The sequence below is a fragment of the Oncorhynchus mykiss genome, chromosome 9 (genome assembly GCF_057628025.1).
Source record: "Oncorhynchus mykiss isolate SJ-2025 chromosome 9, ASM5762802v1, whole genome shotgun sequence".
In the NCBI taxonomy this organism is placed as follows: domain Eukaryota; kingdom Metazoa; phylum Chordata; class Actinopteri; order Salmoniformes; family Salmonidae; genus Oncorhynchus; species Oncorhynchus mykiss.
In genome coordinates, this window is record NC_143030.1 from 6,502,093 (window position 1) to 6,522,737 (window position 20,645).

Sequence of the window (20,645 nt, forward strand, 5' to 3'; positions counted from 1 at the left end):
AATGTGTGTTCAGCCTACTCTCTGTGCCAGGATTCAATCCCATCAGCTGTGGATACACCTTATAGCAGCCTTGACATGTTAAAGGATAATTTCTGATTGAGTCGACATGTTTACTGGAAATGCGGTCTCCGCGTACGCGGAATCATTGCCTTTAAAAAAAGGTACATAGCTGACAAAACACGATCAGATTGAGTCCCGGCTTCTAATAATTTGACATATTTCTCTCTTACTAAATATATCAGTGACGATATTGTCACGGCCGTCGGACCAAAGTGCCTAAAGGTTGGCTGGTCCTCAGGTTTAATACTCATCACTACATCCTGTATCTAAAGGTTGGCTGGTCCTCAGGTTTAATACTCATCACTACATCCTGTATCTAAAGGTTGGCTGGTCCTCAGGTTTAATACTCATCACTACATCCTGTATCTAAAGGTTGGCTGGTCCTCATTAAAGTCCCGTAGATCACTTCACTATTCTCTTTTTGTTTACAGAGTTCTACTACACAAGTTTACAACTTACCTAACTACGTTGTTGAAGCATAAAAACATGAGTTACCAACCACATTCACAGGGTTGGTTTAAATGTTGGAGGTTCCTTGGGTCTGCGCCAAATTAGGTAAATCCGCTTTTAGTTTTAATGCGCCTGCTGGAACAATTTGCAGAACTCATTATGATTGGATGTTCTGGTGCAGCTCAGGCAGCTTAGCGTGTTTATTATGAAGGACCACGTAGCTGAGGAATGTAACAGTTTTTACTGTTGTGTTTTGTATTGATGGATGTTTTATCTTACATTGTAATTGGTATTGAATTGCTGTGATCGGGGCACCTTTCAGAAAGAGACCCTGGTCTCAATGGGGGTTTAACTTGCGTAAATAAAGAATGAAACATAAGAATAAATTCCCTTTTTAGTGCACTACGTTTGACCAGGGCCCATTGGCATTATATTCCCTATATAGTGCACTACGTTTGACCAGGGCCCATTGGCATTATATTCCCTATATAGTGCACTACGTTTGACCAGGGCCCATTGGCATTATATTCCCTATATAGTGAGAGGGGGATGGTACAGAAAGAGGGGTACTCACTGGATTTACTGTTTACTTCCACTAGATGTCAGCAGTCTTTAGAAATTGTTTCAGGCTTGTATTCTGAAAAATAAGTAAGAGTAAGACCACTCTGAATGAGTGGACCCTGCAGTGTCACAGAGCTTTTTCCTGCGAGCGACTGAGAGCACGCCTTTCATGTTTTCCTTTTATATTGATGAAGCTTTTGTCCGGTTGAAATATTATTGATTATTATGACTAAAAACAACCTGAGGATTGATTATAAACATCGTTTGACATGTTTCCACAAACTTTACTGATACTTTTCGGATTTTTCGTCTGCCTGTTTTGACTGCCTTTAAGCCTGTGGATTACTGAACAAAACGAGCCAATAAAACAGAGGTTTTTGGATATAAAGAGGGACTTTAACAAACAAAACAAGCATTTATTGAGTAAATGGGAGTCTTGTGAGTGCAACCATATGAAGATCATCAAATGTAAGTGATTAATTTTATCGCTATTTCTGACTTTTGTAACTCCACTACTTGGCTGGTAACTGGTTGTAATGATTTGTCTGCTGGGCGCTGTTCTCAGATCCAACCGCTGTGTGGTATGCTTTCGCCGTAAAGCCTTTTTGAAATCTGACACAGCGGTTGGATTAACAAGAAGTTAATCTTTAAGCCGATGTATAACATTGGTAGGTTTATGAATTTTTATAATGAGTATTTCTGTTTTTGAATTTGGCGCTCTGCAATTTCACTGGATGTTGGCCAGGTGGGACGCCAGCTTCCCACAGACCCCAGAGAGGTTAAAATCACATGACATAATTTCACAAATAGCTTCATCTTTACTCATTCATTTTATACAACAATTAGATGCAAGTCTTACAACTGAGACTCTTGTATGAACAGAGTTATGGTAATGTGGCTGTATTGTCTCTCATGAGTTTCACAAAATTGTACAAAACGGACCAGTTCGTAGCTAGCGACTTCACAGACCGTTTACACATTCTCCAGAACATGAATATTGTTCAGTTCTCAAGTTCTGTGATGTGGAAGAAGTTCCTTTGTTTTCTCTATGAAAACTCACTCTCTCTTATACTCTGGCCATGAGGACAGAACTCCTCTAGGAATTTATGACTTAACAGAGCCTGTTGGTAGGGGGTGAGAGAGAGGGGGATGGTGCAGAAGGAGGGGGACGGTACTCGAAATCCCCAAAGAGAGCAACATACAGCAGTTGCTTGTATGTTCCATTAACGTTATTTGGCTACTAACACTTTGAACTTGCCAGTATGTTAGCTATATCCTATCTAACTAACTACCCAATGTTTATTTACTTCATTCTTAGCTTAGCTAAATATTGACATCCATTTAGCTTAGCTAAGTGTTATTGTTATGGTGCGTGAATGAGGACCCAAAAGCGAATTAACAAACAGAGTACTTTAATGACGAACATACGTGGGCTCAGATGGACAGGTAGATTCCGACAGGACAGGACAAGGTTGCAGCACACACGATGATAGTCTGGTTCAGGCATGAGACACACAAACAAACAAACAAGAATCCGACAAGGACAGGAGCAGAAACAGAGAGAGATATAGGGACCTAATCAGAGGGAAAAAGGGAACAGGTGGGGAACGGGGTGAATGGGTAATTAGGAGGAGACAAGGCACAGCTGGGGAAAAGAGGGGGAGAAAAGGTAACATAACAACGACCAGCAGAGGGAGACAGGGTGAAGGGAAAGGACAGAGACAAGACAACATGACAGTACCCCCCCACTCACCGAGCGCCTCCTGGCGCACTCGAGGAGGAAGCCTGGCGGCAACGGAGGAAATCATCGATCAGCGCACGGTCCAGCACGTCCCGAGAGGGAACCCAACTCCTCTCCTCAGGACCGTACCCCTCCCAATCTACTAGGTACTGATGACCACGGCCCCGAGGACGCATGTCCAAAATCCTACGGACCCTGTAGATGGGTGCGCCCTCGACAAGGATGGGGGGGGGGGGGGGAGGACGAGCGGGGGCGCGAAGAACGGGCTTGACACAGGAGACATGGAAGACCGGGTGGACGCGACGAAGATATCGCGGCAGAAGAAGTCGCACTGCGACAGGGTTAATGATTTGAGAAATACGGAACGGACCAATGAACCGCGGGGTCAACTTGCGAGAAGCGGTCTTAAGGGGAAGGTTCTGAGTGGAGAGCCAAACTCTCTGACCGCGACAATATCTAGGACTCTTAGTTCTACGCTTATTAGCAGCTCTCACAGTCTGCGCCCTATAACGGCAAAGTGCAGACCTGACCCTCTTCCAGGTGCGCTCGCAACGTTGGACAAAAGCCTGAGCGGAGGGGACGCTGGACTCGGCGAACTGAGATGAGAACAGCGGAGGCTGGTACCCGAGGCTACTCTGAAAAGGAGATAGCCCTGTCGCAGACGAAGGAAGCGAGTTGTGGGCGTATTCTGCCCAGGGGAGCTGTTCTGACCAAGACGCAGGGTTGCGAAAAGAAAGACTGCGTAAGATGCGACCAATAGTCTGATTGGCCCGTTCTGCTTGACCGTTAGACTGGGGGTGAAAGCCGGAAGAGAGACTGACGGAAGCCCCAATCAAACGGCAAAACTCCCTCCAAAATTGAGACGTGAATTGCGGACCTCTGTCCGAAACGACGTCTGACGGAAGGCCATGAATTCTGAAAACATTCTCGATGATGATTTGTGCCGTCTCTTTAGCAGAAGGAAGCTTAGCAAGGGGAATAAAATGAGCCGCCTTAGAGAACCTGTCGACAACCGTAAGAATAACAGTCTTCCCCGCTGACGAAGGCAGTCCGGTGACAAAATCTAAGGCGATGTGAGACCACGGTCGAGAGGGAATGGGAAGCGGCCTGAGACGGCCGGCAGGAGGGGAGTTACCGGACTTAGTCTGCGCGCAGACCGAACAAGCAGCCACGAAACGACGCGTGTCATGCTCCCGGGTGGGCCACCAAAAACGCTGGCGAATGGAAGCAAGCGTACCCCGAACGCCAGGGTGGCCGGCTAACTTGGCAGAGTGAGCCCACTGAAGAACGGCCAGACGAGTAGGAACGGGAACGAAAAGAAGGTTCCTAGGACAAGCGCGCGGCGACGGAGTGTGAGTGAGTGCTTGCTTTACCTGCCTCTCAATTCCCCAGACAGTCAACCCGACAACACGCCCCTCAGGGAGAATCCCCTCGGGGTCAGTGGAGGCTACTGAAGAACTGAAGAGACGAGATAAAGCATCAGGCTTGGTGTTCTTAGAGCCCGGACGATAAGAAATCACGAACTCGAAACGAGCGAAAAACAGCGCCCAACGCGCCTGACGCGCATTAAGTCGTTTGGCAGAACGGATGTACTCAAGGTTCCTATGGTCAGTCCAAACGACAAAAGGAACGGTCGCCCCCTCCAACCACTGTCGCCATTCGCCTAGGGCTAACCGGATGGCGAGCAGTTCGCGGTTTCCCACATCATAGTTACGTTCCGACGGGGACAGGCGATGAGAAAAATACGCGCATGGGTGGACCTTGTCGTCAGAGAGGGAGCGCTGAGAAAGAATGGCTCCCACGCCCACCTCTGACGCGTCAACCTCGACAACGAACTGTCTAGAGACGTCAGGTGTAACAAGGATAGGAGCGGATGTAAAACGATTCTTGAGGAGATCAAAAGCTCCCTGGGCGGAAACGGACCACTTAAAGCACGTCTTGACAGAAGTAAGGGCTGTGAGAGGAGCTGCCACCTGACCGAAATTACGGATGAAACGACGATAGAAGTTCGCGAAGCCGAGAAAGCGCTGCAGCTCGACGCGTGACTTAGGAGCGGGCCAATCAATGACAGCTTGGACCTTAGCGGGATCCATCTTAATGCCTTCAGCGGAAATAACAGAACCGAGAAATGTGACGGAGGAGGCATGAAAAGTGCACTTCTCAGCCTTCACAAAAAGACAATTCTCTAAAAGGCGCTGGAGGACACGTCGAACGTGCTGAAGATGAATCTGGAGTGACGGTGAAAAAATCAGGATATCGTCAAGGTAAACGAAAACAAAGATGTTCAGCATGTCTCTCAGGACATCATTGACTAATGCCTGAAAGACAGCTGGAGCGTTAGCGAGGCCGAAAGGAAGAACCCGGTATTCAAAGTGCCCTAACGGAGTGTTAAACGCCGTCTTCCACTCGTCCCCCTCCCTGATGCGCACGAGATGGTAAGCGTTACGAAGGTCCAACTTAGTGAAAAACCTGGCTCCCTGCAGGATCTCGAAGGCTGAAGACATAAGAGGAAGCGGATAACGATTCTTAACTGTTATGTCATTCAGCCCTCGATAATCTATGCAGGGGCGCAGAGACCCGTCCTTCTTCTTGACAAAAAAAACCCCCGCTCCGGCGGGAGAGGAGGAGGGGACTATGGTACCGGCGTCAAGAGCTACAGACAAATAATCCTCGAGAGCCTTACGTTCGGGAGCCGACAGAGAGTATAGTCTACCCCGGGGGGGAGTGGTTCCCGGAAGGAGATCAATACTACAATCATACGACCGGTGTGGAGGAAGAGAGGTGGCCCTGGACCGACTGAACACCGTGCGCAGATCGTGATATTCCTCCGGCACCCCTGTCAAATCACCAGGCTCCTCCTGTGAAGAAGAGACAGAGGAAACAGGAGGGATAGCAGACATTAAACATTTCACATGACAAGAGACGTTCCAGGAGAGGATAGAATTACTAGACCAATTAATGGAAGGATTATGACAAACTAGCCAGGGATGGCCCAAAACAACAGGTGTAAAAGGTGAACGAAAAATCAAAAAAGAAATGGTTTCGCTATGATTACCAGAAACAGTGAGGGTTAAAGGTAGCGTCTCACGCTGAATCCTGGGGAGAGGACTACCATCCAGGGCGAACAAGGCCGTGGACTCCCTTAACTGTCTGAGAGGAATGTCATGTTCCCGAGCCCAGGTCTCGTCCATAAAACAGCCCTCCGCCCCAGAGTCTATTAAGGCACTGCAGGAAGCTGACGAACCGGTCCAGCGTAGATGGACCGACAAGGTAGTGCAGGATCTTGAAGGAGAGACAGGAGTAGTAGCGCTCACCAGTAGCCCTCCGCTTACTGATGAGCTCTGGCTTTTACTGGACATGAAGTGACAAAATGACCAGCAGAACCGCAATAGAGACAGAGGCGGTTGGTGATTCTCCGTTCCCTCTCCTTAGTCGAGATGCGGATACCTCCCAGCTGCATAGGCTCAGCTCCCGAGCCGGCAGAGGAAGATGGTAGTGATGCGGAGAGGGGGGCAACGGAGAACGCGAGCTCCTTTCCACGAGCTCGGTGACGAAGATCAACCCGTCGCTCAATGCGAATAGCGAGTTCAATCAAGGAATCCACGCTGGAAGGAACCTCCCGGGAGAGAATCTCATCCTTTACCTCTGCGCGGAGACCCTCCAGAAGACGAGCGAGCAAAGCCGGCTCGTTCCAGCCACTGGAGGCAGCAAGAGTGCGAAACTCAATAGAGTAGTCTGTTATGGATCGATTGCCTTGACATAGGGAAGACAGGGCCCTGGAAGCCTCCTCCCCAAAAACAGATCGATCAAAAACCCGTATCATCTCCTCCTTAAAGTCCTGATACTGGTTAGTACACTCAGCCCTTGCCTCCCAGATTGCCGTGCCCCACTCACGAGCCCGTCCAGTAAGGAGAGATATGACGTAAGCGACACGAGCAGTGCTCCTGGCGTAAGTGTTGGGCTGGAGAGAAAACACAATATCACACTGGGTGAGGAACGAGCGGCATTCAGTGGGCTCCCCAGAGTAACACGGCGGGTTATTGATTCTGGGCTCCGGAGATTCGAAAGCCCTGGAAGTGGCCGGTGGATCGAGGCGGAGATGGTGAACCTGTTCTGTGAGGTTGGAGACTTGGGTGGCCAGGGTCTCAACGGCATGTCGAGCAGCAGACAATTCCTGCTCGTGTCTGCCTAGCATCGCTCCCTGGATCTCGACGGCTGAGTGGAGAGGATCCGAAGTCGCTGGGTCCATTCTTGGTCGGATTCTTCTGTTATGGTGCGTGAATGAGGACCCAAAAGCGAATTAACAAACAGAGTACTTTAATGACGAACATACGTGGGCTCAGATGGACAGGTAGATTCCGACAGGACAGGACAAGGTTGCAGCACACACGATGATAGTCTGGTTCAGGCATGAGACACACAAACAAACAAACAAGAATCCGACAAGGACAGGAGCAGAAACAGAGAGAGATATAGGGACCTAATCAGAGGGAAAAAGGGAACAGGTGGGGAACGGGGTGAATGGGTAATTAGGAGGAGACAAGGCACAGCTGGGGAAAAGAGGGGGAGAAAAGGTAACATAACAACGACCAGCAGAGGGAGACAGGGTGAAGGGAAAGGACAGAGACAAGACAACATGACAGTTATAGTTGTTGAGCGTTCTCAACGGACATGGTTAATGAAGTCGTAAGATGTCTAGCTAGTCATTTGTTATGCTAACAAGCTAGCATGAAGTCGTAAGATGTCTAGCTCGTCATTTGTTATGCTAACAAGCTAGCAAAAAGTTGCATGACAACTGCATCAACTTCCGGCAGACAGGTGAAGCTCAACTGAATGGATACCGTTCGTTTACAGTATACTAAAATAAATTAATAGTATACAGCATGTAGTATATACTCATTAAGTATGTAGTATATAGTATGTTAGTATGGGTATTCGAATACAAGTTTGTGTGAGAGGTGAACATCCCCTGATATACCCCATTATATACTCCTTACCTAGAGCAACATTACCTGATATACCCCATTATATACTCCCTACCTACAACATCACCTGATATACCCCATTATATACTCCCTACCTACAGCAAGATCACATCACCTGATATACCCCATTATACACTCTCTACCTACAGCAAGATCACCTGATATACCCAGACCAGATACCCAATTTGAGGGTATCAAATATTGTTCTGTTATGATGTTATGAATGTGATATTGTCCTCTGTAGGTTAGTTGGTAGGTGCTTGCAACACCGGCATAGTAGGTAGTATTTCCAGGACCACCCATAAAATGTATGTACACACAACTGTAAGTCGTTGGTTAGAGCCTGTAAGTCAGCATTTCACTGTAAGGTCTACCTACACCTGTTGTATTCAGCATTTCACTGTGAGGTCTACTACACCTGTTGTATTCAGCATTTCACTGTAAGGTCTACTACACCTGTTGTATTCAGCATTTCACTGTAAGGTCTACCTACACCTGTTGTATTCAGCATTTCACTGTGAGGTCTACTACACCTGTTGTATTCAGCATTTCACTGTAAGGTCTACTACACCTGTTGTATTCAGCATTTCAGTGTAAGGTCTCCTACACCTGTTGTATTCAGCATTTCACTGTAAGGTCTACTACACCTGTTGTATTCAGCATTTCACTGTGAGGTCTACTACACCTGTTGTATTCAGCATTTCACTGTGAAGTCTACTACACCTGTTGTATTCAGCATTTCAGTGTAAGGTCTACTACACCTGTTGTATTCAGCATTTCACTGGTCTACTACACCTGTTGTATTCAGCATTTCACTGTAAGGTCTACTACACCTGTTGTATTCAGCATTTCACTGGTCTACTACACCTGTTGTATTCAGCATTTCACTGTAAGGTCTACTACACCTGTTGTATTCAGCATTTCACTGTGAGGTCTACTACACCTGTTGTATTCAGCATTTCACTGTGAGGTCTACTACACCTGTTGTATTCAGCATTTCACTGTGAGGTCTACTACACCTGTTGTATTCAGCATTTCACTGGTCTACTACACCTGTTGTATTCAGCATTTCACTGTGAGGTCTACTACACCTGTTGTATTCAGCATTTCACTGTAAGGTCTACTACACCTGTTGTATTCAGCATTTCACTGTAAGGTCTACTACACCTGTTGTATTCAGCATTTCACTGTAAGGTCTACTACACCTGTTGTATTCAGCATTTCACTGTAAGGTCTACTACACCTGTTGTATTCAGCATTTCACTGTGAGGTCTACTACACCTGTTGTATTCAGCATTTCACTGTGAGGTCTACTACACCTGTTGTATTCAGCATTTCACTGTAAGGTCTACTACACCTGTTGTGTTCAGCATTTCACTGTAAGGTCTACTACACCTGTTGTATTCAGCATTTCACTGTGAGGTCTACTACACCTGTTGTATTCAGCATTTCACTGTAAGGTCTACTACACCTGTTGTATTCAGCATTTCACTGTGAGGTCTACTACACCTGTTGTATTCAGCATTTCACTGTGAGGTCTACTACACCTGTTGTATTCAGCATTTCACTGTGAGGTCTACTACACCTGTTGTATTCAGCATTTCACTGTGAGGTCTACTACACCTGTTGTATTCAGCATTTCACTGTGAGGTCTACTACACCTGTTGTATTCAGCATTTCACTGGTCTACTACACCTGTTGTATTCAGCATTTCACTGTAAGGTCTACTACACCTGTTGTATTCAGCATTTCACTGTAAGGTCTACTACACCTGTTGTATTCAGCATTTCACTGTGAGGTCTACTACACCTGTTGTATTCAGCATTTCAGTGTAAGGTCTACTACACCTGTTGTATTCAGCATTTCACTGTGAGGTCTACTACACCTGTTGTATTCAGCATTTCACTGTGAGGTCTACTACACCTGTTGTATTCAGCATTTCACTGTAAGGTCTACTACACCTGTTGTATTCAGAATTTCACTGTAAGGTCTACTACACCTGTTGTATTCAGCATTTCACTGTAAGGTCTACTACACCTGTTGTATTCAGCATTTCACTGTAAGGTCTACTACACCTATTGTATTCAGCATTTCACTGTGAGGTCTACTACACCTGTTGTATTCAGCATTTCACTGTGAGGTCTACTACACCTGTTGTATTCAGCATTTCACTGTAAGGTCTACTACACCTGTTGTAGTCATCATTTCACTGTGAGGTCTACTACACCTGTTGTATTCAGCATTTCAGTGTAAGGTCTACTACACCTGTTGTATTCAGCATTTCACTGTAAGGTCTACTACACCTGTTGTATTCAGCATTTCACTGTGAGGTCTACTACACCTGTTGTATTCAGCATTTCACTGTGAGGTCTACTACACCTGTAGTATTCAGCATTTCAATGTGAGGTCTACTACACCTGTTGTATTCAGCAGTTCACTGTGAGGTCTACTACACCTGTTGTATTCGGCGCACGTGACAAATAAACTTTGATTTGATATAGAAGCGTCAGCTAAATAACATATATTCTTATTATATTAGAATTATTATCATATAGAGGTTTTGAAAAATAATCAACTGCCAACCGTTCTCTTGGAGAGTATCTGCTGGGGCATCAGATTTGTTGTCCAGCTCAGCCCCAGCAGATACTCTCCAAGAGAACGGTTGGCAGTATCTGCTGGGGCATCAGATCTGTTGTCCAGCTCAGCAATAACAGACGTTTGTTTCCTGTCTCTACAGCGGTCTGATGAAACCAGGGCTGAACGCTATCATGGGGGCCACAGGAAGCGGGAAGTCATCGTAAGTGACATTTTCAGCTGACTCTGACAAACCTGTGACTCTCATTGAACGTTGTGAGCTAACGAATGGTTGTGTTGGGGTTGTTTAAAAAAAAGTTGTATTGTACTATAGTTGTGTAAAGGTTGTGGTTGTGTTGTAGTTGTGTAAAGGTTGGGGTTGTGTTGTAGTTGTGTAACGGTTGGGGTTGTGTTATAGTTGTGTACAGGTTGGGGTTGTATTATAGTTGTGTAACGGTTGGGGTTGTGTTATAGTTGTGTACAGGTTGGGGTTGTGTTGTAGTTGTGTAAAGGTTGGGGTTGTGTTATAGTTGTGTAAAGGTTGTATTATAGATAGTTGTGTAAAGGTTGGGGTTGTGTTATAGTTGTGTAAAGGTTGTATTATAGATAGTTGTGTAAAGGTTGGGGTTGTATTATAGTTGTGTAAAGGTTGTGGTTGTGTTATAGTTGTGTACAGGTTGGGGTTGTGTTGTAGTTGTGTAAAGGTTGGGGTTGTGTTATAGTTGTGTACAGGTTGGGGTTGTGTTATAGTTGTGTAAAGGTTGGGGTTGTGTTGTAGTTGTGTAAAGGTTGGGGTTGTGTTGTAGTTCTGTAACGGTTGGGGTTGTATTATAGTTGTGTACAGGTTGGGGTTGTATTATAGTTGTGTAAAGGTTGGGGTTGTGTTATAGTTGTGTACAGGTTGGGGTTGTGTACAGGTTGGGGTTGTATTATAGTTGTGTAACGGTTGGGGTTGTGTTATAATTGTGTACAGGTTGGGGTTGTGTTGTAGTTGTGTAAAGGTTGGGGTTGTGTTATAGTTGTGTACAGGTTGGGGTTGTGTTATAGTTGTGTAACGGTTGGGGTTGTGTTATAGTTGTGTACAGGTTGGGGTTGTATTATAGTTGTGTAAAGGTTGGGGTTGTGTTATAGTTGTGTACAGGTTGGGGTTGTGTTGTAGTTGTGTAAAGGTTGAGGTTGTGTTATAGTTGTGTAAAGGTTGTATTATAGATAGTTGTGTAAAGGTTGGGGTTGTATTATAGTTGTGTAAAGGTTGTGGTTGTGTTATAGTTGTGTACAGGTTGGGGTTGTGTTGTAGTTGTGTAAAGGTTGGGGTTGTGTTATAGTTGTGTACAGGTTGGGGTTGTGTTATAGTTGTGTAAAGGTTGAGGTTGTGTTGTAGTTGTGTAAAGGTTGGGGTTGTGTTGTAGTTGTGTAACGGTTGGGGTTGTGTTATAGTTGTGTACAGGTTGGGGTTGTGTTGTAGTTGTGTAAAGGTTGTATTATAGATAGTTGTGTAAAGGTTGTGGTTGTGTAAAAGTTGGGGTTGTGTTATAGTTGTGTAAAGGTTGGGGTTGTGTTGTAGTTGTGTAAAGGTTGGGGTTGTGTTATAGTTGTGTACAGGTTGGGGTTGTGTTGTAGTTGTGTAAAGGTTGGGGTTGTATTGTAGTTGTGTAAAGGTTGGGGTTGTGTTGTAGTTGTGTAAAGGTTGGGGTTGTGTTATAGTTGTGTACAGGTTGGGGTTGTGTTATAGTTGTGTAAAGGTTGGGGTTGTGTTGTAGTTGTGTACAGGTTGGGGTTGTGTTATAGTTGTGTACAGGTTGGGGTTGTGTTATAGTTGTGTAAAGGTTGGGGTTGTGTTATAGTTGGGTAAAGGTTGGGGTTGTGTTGTAGTTGTGTAAAGGTTGGGGTTGTGTTATAGTTGTGTACAGGTTGGGGTTGTGTTGTAGTTGTGTAAAGGTTGGGGTTGTATTGTAGTTGTGTAAAGGTTGGGGTTGTGTTGTAGTTGTGTAAAGGTTGGGGTTGTGTTATAGTTGTGTACAGGTTGGGGTTGTGTTATAGTTGTGTAAAGGTTGGGGTTGTGTTGTAGTTGTGTACAGGTTGGGGTTGTGTTATAGTTGTGTACAGGTTGGGGTTGTGTTATAGTTGTGTAAAGGTTGGGGTTGTGTTATAGTTGTGTAAAGGTTGGGGTTGTGTTGTAGTTGTGTAAAGGTTGGGGTTGTGTTATAGTTGTGTAAAGGTTGGGGTTGTGTTGTAGTTGTGTACTGGTTGGGGTTGTATTATAGTTGTGTAAAGGTTGGGGTTGTGTTATAGTTGTGTAAAGGTTGGGGTTGTGTTATAGTTGTGTAAAGGTTGGGGTTGTGTTGTAGTTGTGTAACGGTTGGGGTTGTGTTATAGTTGTGTAAAGGTTGGGGTTGTGTTGTAGTTGTGTACAGGTTGGGGTTGTATTATAGTTGTGTAAAGGTTGGGGTTGTGTTGTAGTTGTGTAACGGTTGGGGTTGTATTATAGTTGTGTAAAGGTTGGGGTTGTGTTATAGTTGTGTAAAGGTTGGGGTTGTGTTATAGTTGTGTAAAGGTTGGGTTTGTGTTGTAGTTGTGTAACGTTGGGGTTGTGTTATAGTCGTGTAAAGGTTGGGGTTGTGTAAAGGTTGGGGTTGTGTTATAGTTGTGTAAAGGTTGGGGTTGTGTTATAGTTGTGTAAAGGTTGTGGTTGTGTTATAGTTGTGTAAAGGTTGGGGTTGTGTTGTAGTTGTGTAACGGTTGGGGTTGTGTTATAGTTGTGTAAAGGTTGGGGTTGTGTTATAGTTGTGTAAAGGTTGGGGTTGTGTTATAGTTGTGTAAAGGTTGTGGTTGTGTTATAGTTGTGTAAAGGTTGGGGTTGTGTTGTATTATAGTTGTGTAAAGGTTGGGGTTGTATTGTAGTTGTGTAAAGGTTGGGGTTGTGTTGTAGTTGTGTAAAGGTTGGGGTTGTGTTGTGTTATAGTTGTGTAAAGGTTGTATTATAGATAGTTGTGTAAAAGTTGGGGTTGTGTTATAGTTGTGTAAAGGTTGGGGTTGTGTAAAGGTTGGGGTTGTGTTATAGTTGTGTAAAGGTTGTGGTTGTGTTATAGTTGTGTAAAGGTTGTGGATATGTTGTGTAAAGGTTGTGGATGTGTTGTGTGTAGGTTTCTGGATGTGCTGGCAGCCAGGAAGGACCCAGCAGGTCTGGCTGGAGAGGTGTTGATAGACGGAGCTCCTCAACCTCCCAACTTCAAATGTCTCTCAGGATACGTGGTCCAGGTGGGGGACTGGACACACACACATACACGCACGCACGCACGCACACACACACACACACACACACACACACACACACACACACACACACACACACACACACACACACACACACACACACACACACACACACACACACCAGTGACCAGACTACAGTCACAAGTGTCAATGTGTGTGCTTTGGGAATACCCCACGTACGCCCCGCGTACAAACACATGAAAATAATTTTTCAACCAGGCACAAGAGACACAAAAGCCAGAAATAACGATATAATAAATGCATTTGAAGATCTTCTTCTTTTTGCAATCCCAAATGTCTCAGTGACACAAAGAATGGTTGTTTTGTTTGATAAATTCCTTCTTTATATCCCCAAAATGTTCATTTATTTGGCGCGTTTGATTCAGAAATACACCGGTCCCAACATGACTACAAAGTATCTAATAGGTTACCTGTAAACTAGGTCCAAACATTTCAAACAAAATTCATAATCCAACCTCAGCTATCCTAAAATTTAAATAATCGATCAAATTTAAGACAATAATAATCTGTTTCCAATACCGAAGAAAAATAACACGGAGCACGCTCCTGTTCACGCGCACCAAAATAGTAGGGACCTTCAGAGTGACACATGGAATGAATAGCACTACTTCTTCATTTCTCAAAAGGAAAAACATCGACCAATTTCTAAAGACTGGTGACATCTAGTGGAAGCCATAGGAACTGCAAACAGGTTCCAAATAGATAGGGTTTCCCATAGAAAATCTATGGCCTCGAGGTTTCGCCAAATCAGCTCTGTTATACGCACAGACATTAATTTAACGGTTTTAGAAACTTTAGAGTGTGTTCTATCCATATCAACCAATTATACGCTCATCCTAGCTTCTGGGCCTGAGTAACAGGCAGTTAACTTTGGGCTTTGCGTTTCATCAGGACATCAAAATGCTAAGAAGTTTTAAAGTACAAAAGGGAAAATAAATCATCATAAATATGGGTTGTATTTACACTGGTGTTTGTTATTCACTGGTTGACCTTGTCTTGTGCCAACAGGTCACAGGTCACACATCTTGCTGCTGTGATGGCACACTGTTGTACTTCACCCAGTAGATATGGGAGTTTAACAAAAATCGGGGTGGTTTTTCGAATTCTTTGTTGGTCTGTGTAATCTGAGGGAATATGTGTCTCTAATATGGTCATACATTGGGCAGGAGGTTAGGAAGTGCAGCTCAGTTTCCACTTCATTTTGTGGGCAGTGTGCACATAGCCTGTCTTCTCTTGAGAGCCAGGTCTGCCTACGGTGGCCTTTCTCAATAGCAAGGCTATGCTCACTGAGTCTGTACATAGTCAAAGCTTTCCTTAGGTTTGGGTCAGTCACAGTGGTCAGGTATTCTGCCACTGTGTACTCTCTGTTTAGGGCTAAATAGTTTTCGAGTTTGCTGTTTTTTTTGTTAATGTTTTACAACGTGTCAAGTAATTATCTTTTTGTTTTCTCATGATTTGATTGGGTCTAATTGTGCTGCTGTCCTGGGGCTCGGTGGGGTGTGTTTGTGTTTGTGAACAGAGCCCCAGGACCAGCTTGCTTAGGGGACTCTTCTCCAGGTTCATCTCTCTGTAGGTGATGGCTTTGTTATGGAATGTTTGGGAATCGCTTCCTTTTAGGTGGTTGTAGAATTTAATGGCTCTTTTCTGGATTTTGATAATTAGTGGGTATCGGCCTAATTCTGCTCTGCATGCATTATTTGGTGTTTTACGTTGTGCACAGAGGATATTTTTGCAGAATTCTGCATGCAGAGTCTCAATTTAGTGTTTGTCCCATTTTGTGAGTTCTTGGTTGGTGAGCGGACCCCAGACCTCACAACCATAAAGGGCAATGGGCTCTATGACTGATTCAAGTATTTTTAGCCAGATCCTAATTGTTATGTTGAATTTTATGTTCCTTTTGATGGCATAGAATGCCCTTCTTGCCTTGTCTCTCAGATCGTTCAAAGCTCTGTGGAAGTTTCCTGTGGCGCTGATGTTTAGGCCGAGGTGTGTATAGTTTTTTGTGTGCTCTAGGGTAACAGTGTCTAGATGGAATTTGTATTTGTGGTCCTGGCAACTAGACCTTTTTTTGGAACACCATCATTTTTTGTCTTACTGAGATTTACTGTCAGGGCCCAGGTCTGACAGAATCTGTGCAGAAGATCTAGGTGCTGCTGTAGGCACTCCTTGGTTGGGGACAGAGGCACCAGATCATCAGCAAACAGTAGACAGTTGACTTCAGATTCTAGTAGGGTGAGGCCGGGTGCTGCAGACGCTTCTTGTGCCCTCGCCAATTCGTCAATATATATGTTGAAGAGGGTGGGGCTTAAGCTGCATCCCTGTCTCACCCCACGTCCCTGTGGGAAGAAATGTGTGTGTTTTTTGCATATTTTAACCGCACATTTGTTGTTTGTGTACATGGATTTTATAATGTCATATGTTTTACCCCCAACACCACTTGCCATCAATTTGTATAGCAGACCCTCATGCCAAATTGAGTCGTAAGCTTTTTTGAAATCAACAAAGCATGAGAAGACTTTGCCTTTGTTTTGGTTTGTTTGTTTGTCAATTAGGGTGTGCAAGGTGAATACGTGGTCTGTTGTACGGTGATTTGGTAAAAAGACAATTTGACATTTGCTCAGTACATTGTTTTCACTGAGGAAATGTACGAGTCTGCTGTTAATGATGATGCAGAGGATTTTCCCAAGGTTGTTGTTGATGCATATCCCACGGTAGTTATTGGGGCCAAATTTGTCTCCACTTTTGTGGATTGGGGTGATCAGTCCTTGGTTCCAAATATTGTGGAAAAGCAAGAGCTAAGGATGATGTTAAATAGTTTAAGTATAGCCAAATGGAATTTGTTGTCTGTATATTTTATCATTTCATTTAGGATACCATCAACACCACAGGCCTTTTTGGGTTGGAGGGGTTTTATTTTGTAGCTCATTCAAGGTAATTGGAGAATCCAGTGGGTTCTGGTAGTCTTTAATAGTTGATTCCAAGATTTGTATTTGATCATGTATATGTTTTTGCTGTTTGTTCTTTGTTATGGAGACAAATAGATTGGAGAAGTGGTTTATCCAAACATCTCCGTTTTGGATAGATAACTCTTCCTATTCTCTCTTTCTCCCCCCCCCCCCCCTCTCTCTCTCTCTCTCTCTCTGTCTGTCTCTCTCTCTCCCTGTCTGTCTCTCTCTCTCTCTGTCTGTCTCTCTCTCTCTGTCTCTGTCTCTCTGTGTCTCTGTCTCTCTCTCTCTGTCTCTGTCTGTCTCTCGCTCTCTCTCCCCCCCCCCCCTCTCTCTCTCTCTCCCCCCAACCCCCTATCAGGATGATGTGGTGATGGGAACTCTGACTGTGAGGGAGAACTTCCGTTTCTCTGCAGCGTTGCGTCTTCCGTCCTCCATCAGCCAGAAGGAGAAAGAGGACAAAGTCAACCGACTCATCACAGAACTGGGCCTCACTAAAGTAGCAGACTCACGGGTCAGTGTGGACGGGTTTATGTGGGGCTATGTGGGGGAGAGGACAGAGAGAGCGTGTGACTATGAATGTGTGTATTCTGTCTCCAGGTTGGTACCCAGTTGATCAGGGGAATATCAGGAGGGGAAAGGAAGAGGACAAACATTGGTATGGAGCTGATCATCGACCCTCCTGTTCTCTTTCTGGATGAACCCACCACCGGCCTGGACGCGAGCACAGCTAACTCTGTACTACTACTGCTCAAGAGGTAGAACCTGGGTATTGTAGTTCTAATATTGTAGGGTTAGTCTGGGTATTGTAGTTCTCTTTCTAGATGAACCCACCACCGGCCTGGACGCGAGCACAGCTAACTCTGTACTACTACTGCTCAAGAGGTAGAACCTGGGTATTGTAGTTCTAATATTGAGGGGGTTAGTCTGGGTATTGTAGTCTGGGTATTGCAGTGTGGGTGTTGTAGTGCTAATACTGCGGGTTAGTCTGGGTGTTGCAGTCTGGGTGTTGAGGTCTGGGTATTGCAGTCTGGCTGTTGCAGTCTGGGTGTTGTAGTCTGGGTATTGTAGTCTGGGTATTGTAGTCTGGGAATTGTAGTCTGGGTATTGCAATCTGGGTATTGCAATCTGGGTGGGTGGGTGTTGTAGTCTGGGTGGGTGGGTATTGCAGTCTGGGTATTGCAGTCTGGGTGTTGTAGTGTTGCAGTCTGGGTGTTGCAGTCTGGGTATTGTAGTCTGGGTGTTGCAGTCTGGGTATTGCAGTCTGGGTATTGTAGTTCTAATATTGAGGGGTTAGCCTGGGTATTGTAGTCTGGGTATTGTAGTCTGGGTATTGCAGTCTGGGTATTGCAGTCTGGGTATTGTAGTTCTAATATTGAGGGGTTAGCCTGGGTATTGTAGTCTGGGTATTGTAGTCTGGGTATTGCAGTCTGGGTATTGTGGTCTGGGTATTGCAGTCTGGGTGTTGCAGTCTGGGTATTGCAGTCTGGGTATTGTAGTTCTAATATTGAGGGGTTAGCCTGGGTATTGTAGTCTGGGTATTGTTGTAGTGTTGCAGTCTGGGTGTTGCAGTCTGGGTATTGTAGTCTGGGTGTTGCAGTCTGGGTGTTGCAGTCTGGGTATTGCAGTCTGGGTATTGTAGTTCTAATATTGAGGGGTTAGCCTGGGTATTGTAGTCTGGGTATTGCAGTCTGGGTATTGCAGTCTGGGTATTGCAGCTGGGTGGGTGTTGTAGTGTTGTAGTCTGGGGTGGGTGGGTATTGTAATCTGGGTATTGCAGTCTGGGTGTTGTAGTGTTGCAATCCGGGTATTGTAGTCTGGGTATTGTAGTTCTAATATTATAGGGTTAGTCTGGGTATTGTAGTATGGGTATTGTAACACTAACCCTCCTCCTCTCTCTCTATCAGGATGTCTAGTCATGGCCGTACCATCATCCTGTCCATCCACCAGCCTCGTTATTCCATCTTCCGTCTGTTTGACAGTCTGACTCTGCTGGTTAGCGGCAAACAGGTTTACCACGGCCCCGCTCAGAGTGCTCTAGACTACTTCTCTAACATCGGTGAGACTCAATCCTTAGAAATAACCTGTTTCTAGTGAGTCTAAATCACACTCCTCCTGCTAACCAGACAGTGTAGTCTCAGCTCTCTGCTGGCAAACCAAGTTATGAAATGTCTAGAGTTACTGAACAGTTATTATATCCATCATTATATTGTCTCTCTTTAGAGGTTACTAAGAACAGAGGTATTTGAGATCCATTCAGTGTATCAATGTTTCAACCTTTCCTGTATCCAAACCTTTTCTGTATCTATAAACAATGTAATTACAACTATGATGTCATCATTACCCAGGGTACACTTGTGAACCCCACAACAACCCGGCTGACTTCTTCCTGGACGTGATCAATGGAGACTCTACCTCCATCGCCTTCGACAGGATAAAGGAAGCAGACGGTGAGTTCTGATTGGCTAAGGAGCAGAGTCAGTGGGCGGGATCAGTCAGGTCATCCAATGGCAATTTTGTCTCTTCATATCCTCCCTCCCTAACTTTGTTTACCCTCCATTTACCTCTGTTCTGGCCCCTCTATTCCCCCCCCCCCCCCCCCCCCCAGACTCGGACCCAGACAGGGTAACCAGTTCCAGGCAGAACATCGAGGACCATCTGGTCCAGGAGTACCGGGGGAGTCAGTACTATGGAGAGACCAAGGCCCAGTTAGAACGCATCACCATGAACAGAGAGTACAGGTACCAACACACACTCTCTCTCTGTCTGTCTGTCTGTCTGTCTCTCTCTCTGTCTCTCTCTCTGTCTCTCTCTCTCTCTCTCTCTCTGTCTGTCTGTCTGTCTGTCTGTCTGTCTGTCTGTCTGTCTGTCTGGTCTGGTCTGGTCTGGTCTGGTCTGTCCTCTGCAAGTTAATGGACAATCTTCTTGTTGTTGTTCTCCAGTGTGAAGACTCCCTCTCGGACAATCACGTACAACACCTCCTTCTCTACTCAGTTCAGATGGGTCCTGAAGAGAACCTTCACTAACCTCATCCTCAACCCTCAGACGTCCTTCGCTCAGGTGTGTGTCTGTATGTGTGTGTTGCTGTGTGTGTGTTACACTCACAGAAGTTCCAAAAGAATAAAGACATTTCAATTGTCATATTATGTCAATGTACAGATTTGTAATGATGTGCAAATAGTAGTTCAAGTACAAAAGGGAAACTAAATAAACATGAATATAGGCTGTATTTACAATGGTGTTTGTTCTTCACTGGTTGCCCTTTTCTTGTTGCAACAGGTCACAAATATTGCTGCTGTGATGGCACACTGTGATATTTCACCCAGTAGATATGGGAGTTTATCAAAATTTGATTTGTTTTCAAATTCTTTGTTGGTCTGGAAGCTCTCCTATCTATCTACAGTGGGGAGAACAAGTATTTGATACACTGCCGATTTTGCAGGTTTTCCCTACTTACAAAGCATGTAGAGGTCTGTAATTTTTATCATAGGTACACTTCAACTGTGAGAGATGGAATCTAAAACAAAAATCCAGAAAATCACATTGTATGATTTTTAAGTAATTAATTTGCATTTTATTGCATGACATAAGTATTTGATACATCAGAAAAGCAGAACTTAATATTTGGTTTGCAATTACAGAGATCAAACGTTTCCTGTAGTTCTTGACCAGGTTTGCACACACTGCAGCAGTGATTTTGGCCCACTCCTCCATACAGACCTTCTCCAGATCCTTCAGGATTCGGGGCTGTCGCTGGGCAATACAGACATTCAGCTCCCTCCAAAGATTTTCTATTGGGTCCAGGTCTGGAGACTGGCTAGGACACTCCAGGACCTAAGATTCTTCTTACGGAGCCACTCCTTAGTTGCCCTGGCTGTGTGTTTCGGGTCGTTGTCATGCTGGAAGACCCAGCCACGACCCATCTTCAATGCTCTTAATGAAGGAAGAAGGTTGTTGGCCAAGATCTTGCGATACATGGCCCCATCCCATCCTCCCCTCAATACAGTGCAGTCGTCCTGTCCCCTTTGCAGAAAA

At 45.0% G+C, this 20,645-nt stretch overlaps 1 protein-coding gene across 1 annotated transcript in view; it reads left to right on the forward strand.

The window, feature by feature from the left end:
* LOC110532888 (broad substrate specificity ATP-binding cassette transporter ABCG2) overlaps positions 1–20,645 on the forward strand; it is a 46,876-nt gene that overhangs the window by 17,964 nt on the left and 8,267 nt on the right. Inside the window, exons 3-10 of the mRNA XM_090185712.1 lie at positions 10,535–10,594; positions 13,515–13,629; positions 16,972–17,124; positions 17,211–17,368; positions 18,518–18,669; positions 18,959–19,060; positions 19,219–19,351; positions 19,553–19,670. Coding sequence (XP_090041838.1) covers positions 10,535–10,594; positions 13,515–13,629; positions 16,972–17,124; positions 17,211–17,368; positions 18,518–18,669; positions 18,959–19,060; positions 19,219–19,351; positions 19,553–19,670 — 991 coding nt within the window. The remainder of the gene's footprint in view (positions 1–10,534; positions 10,595–13,514; positions 13,630–16,971; positions 17,125–17,210; positions 17,369–18,517; positions 18,670–18,958; positions 19,061–19,218; positions 19,352–19,552; positions 19,671–20,645) is intronic.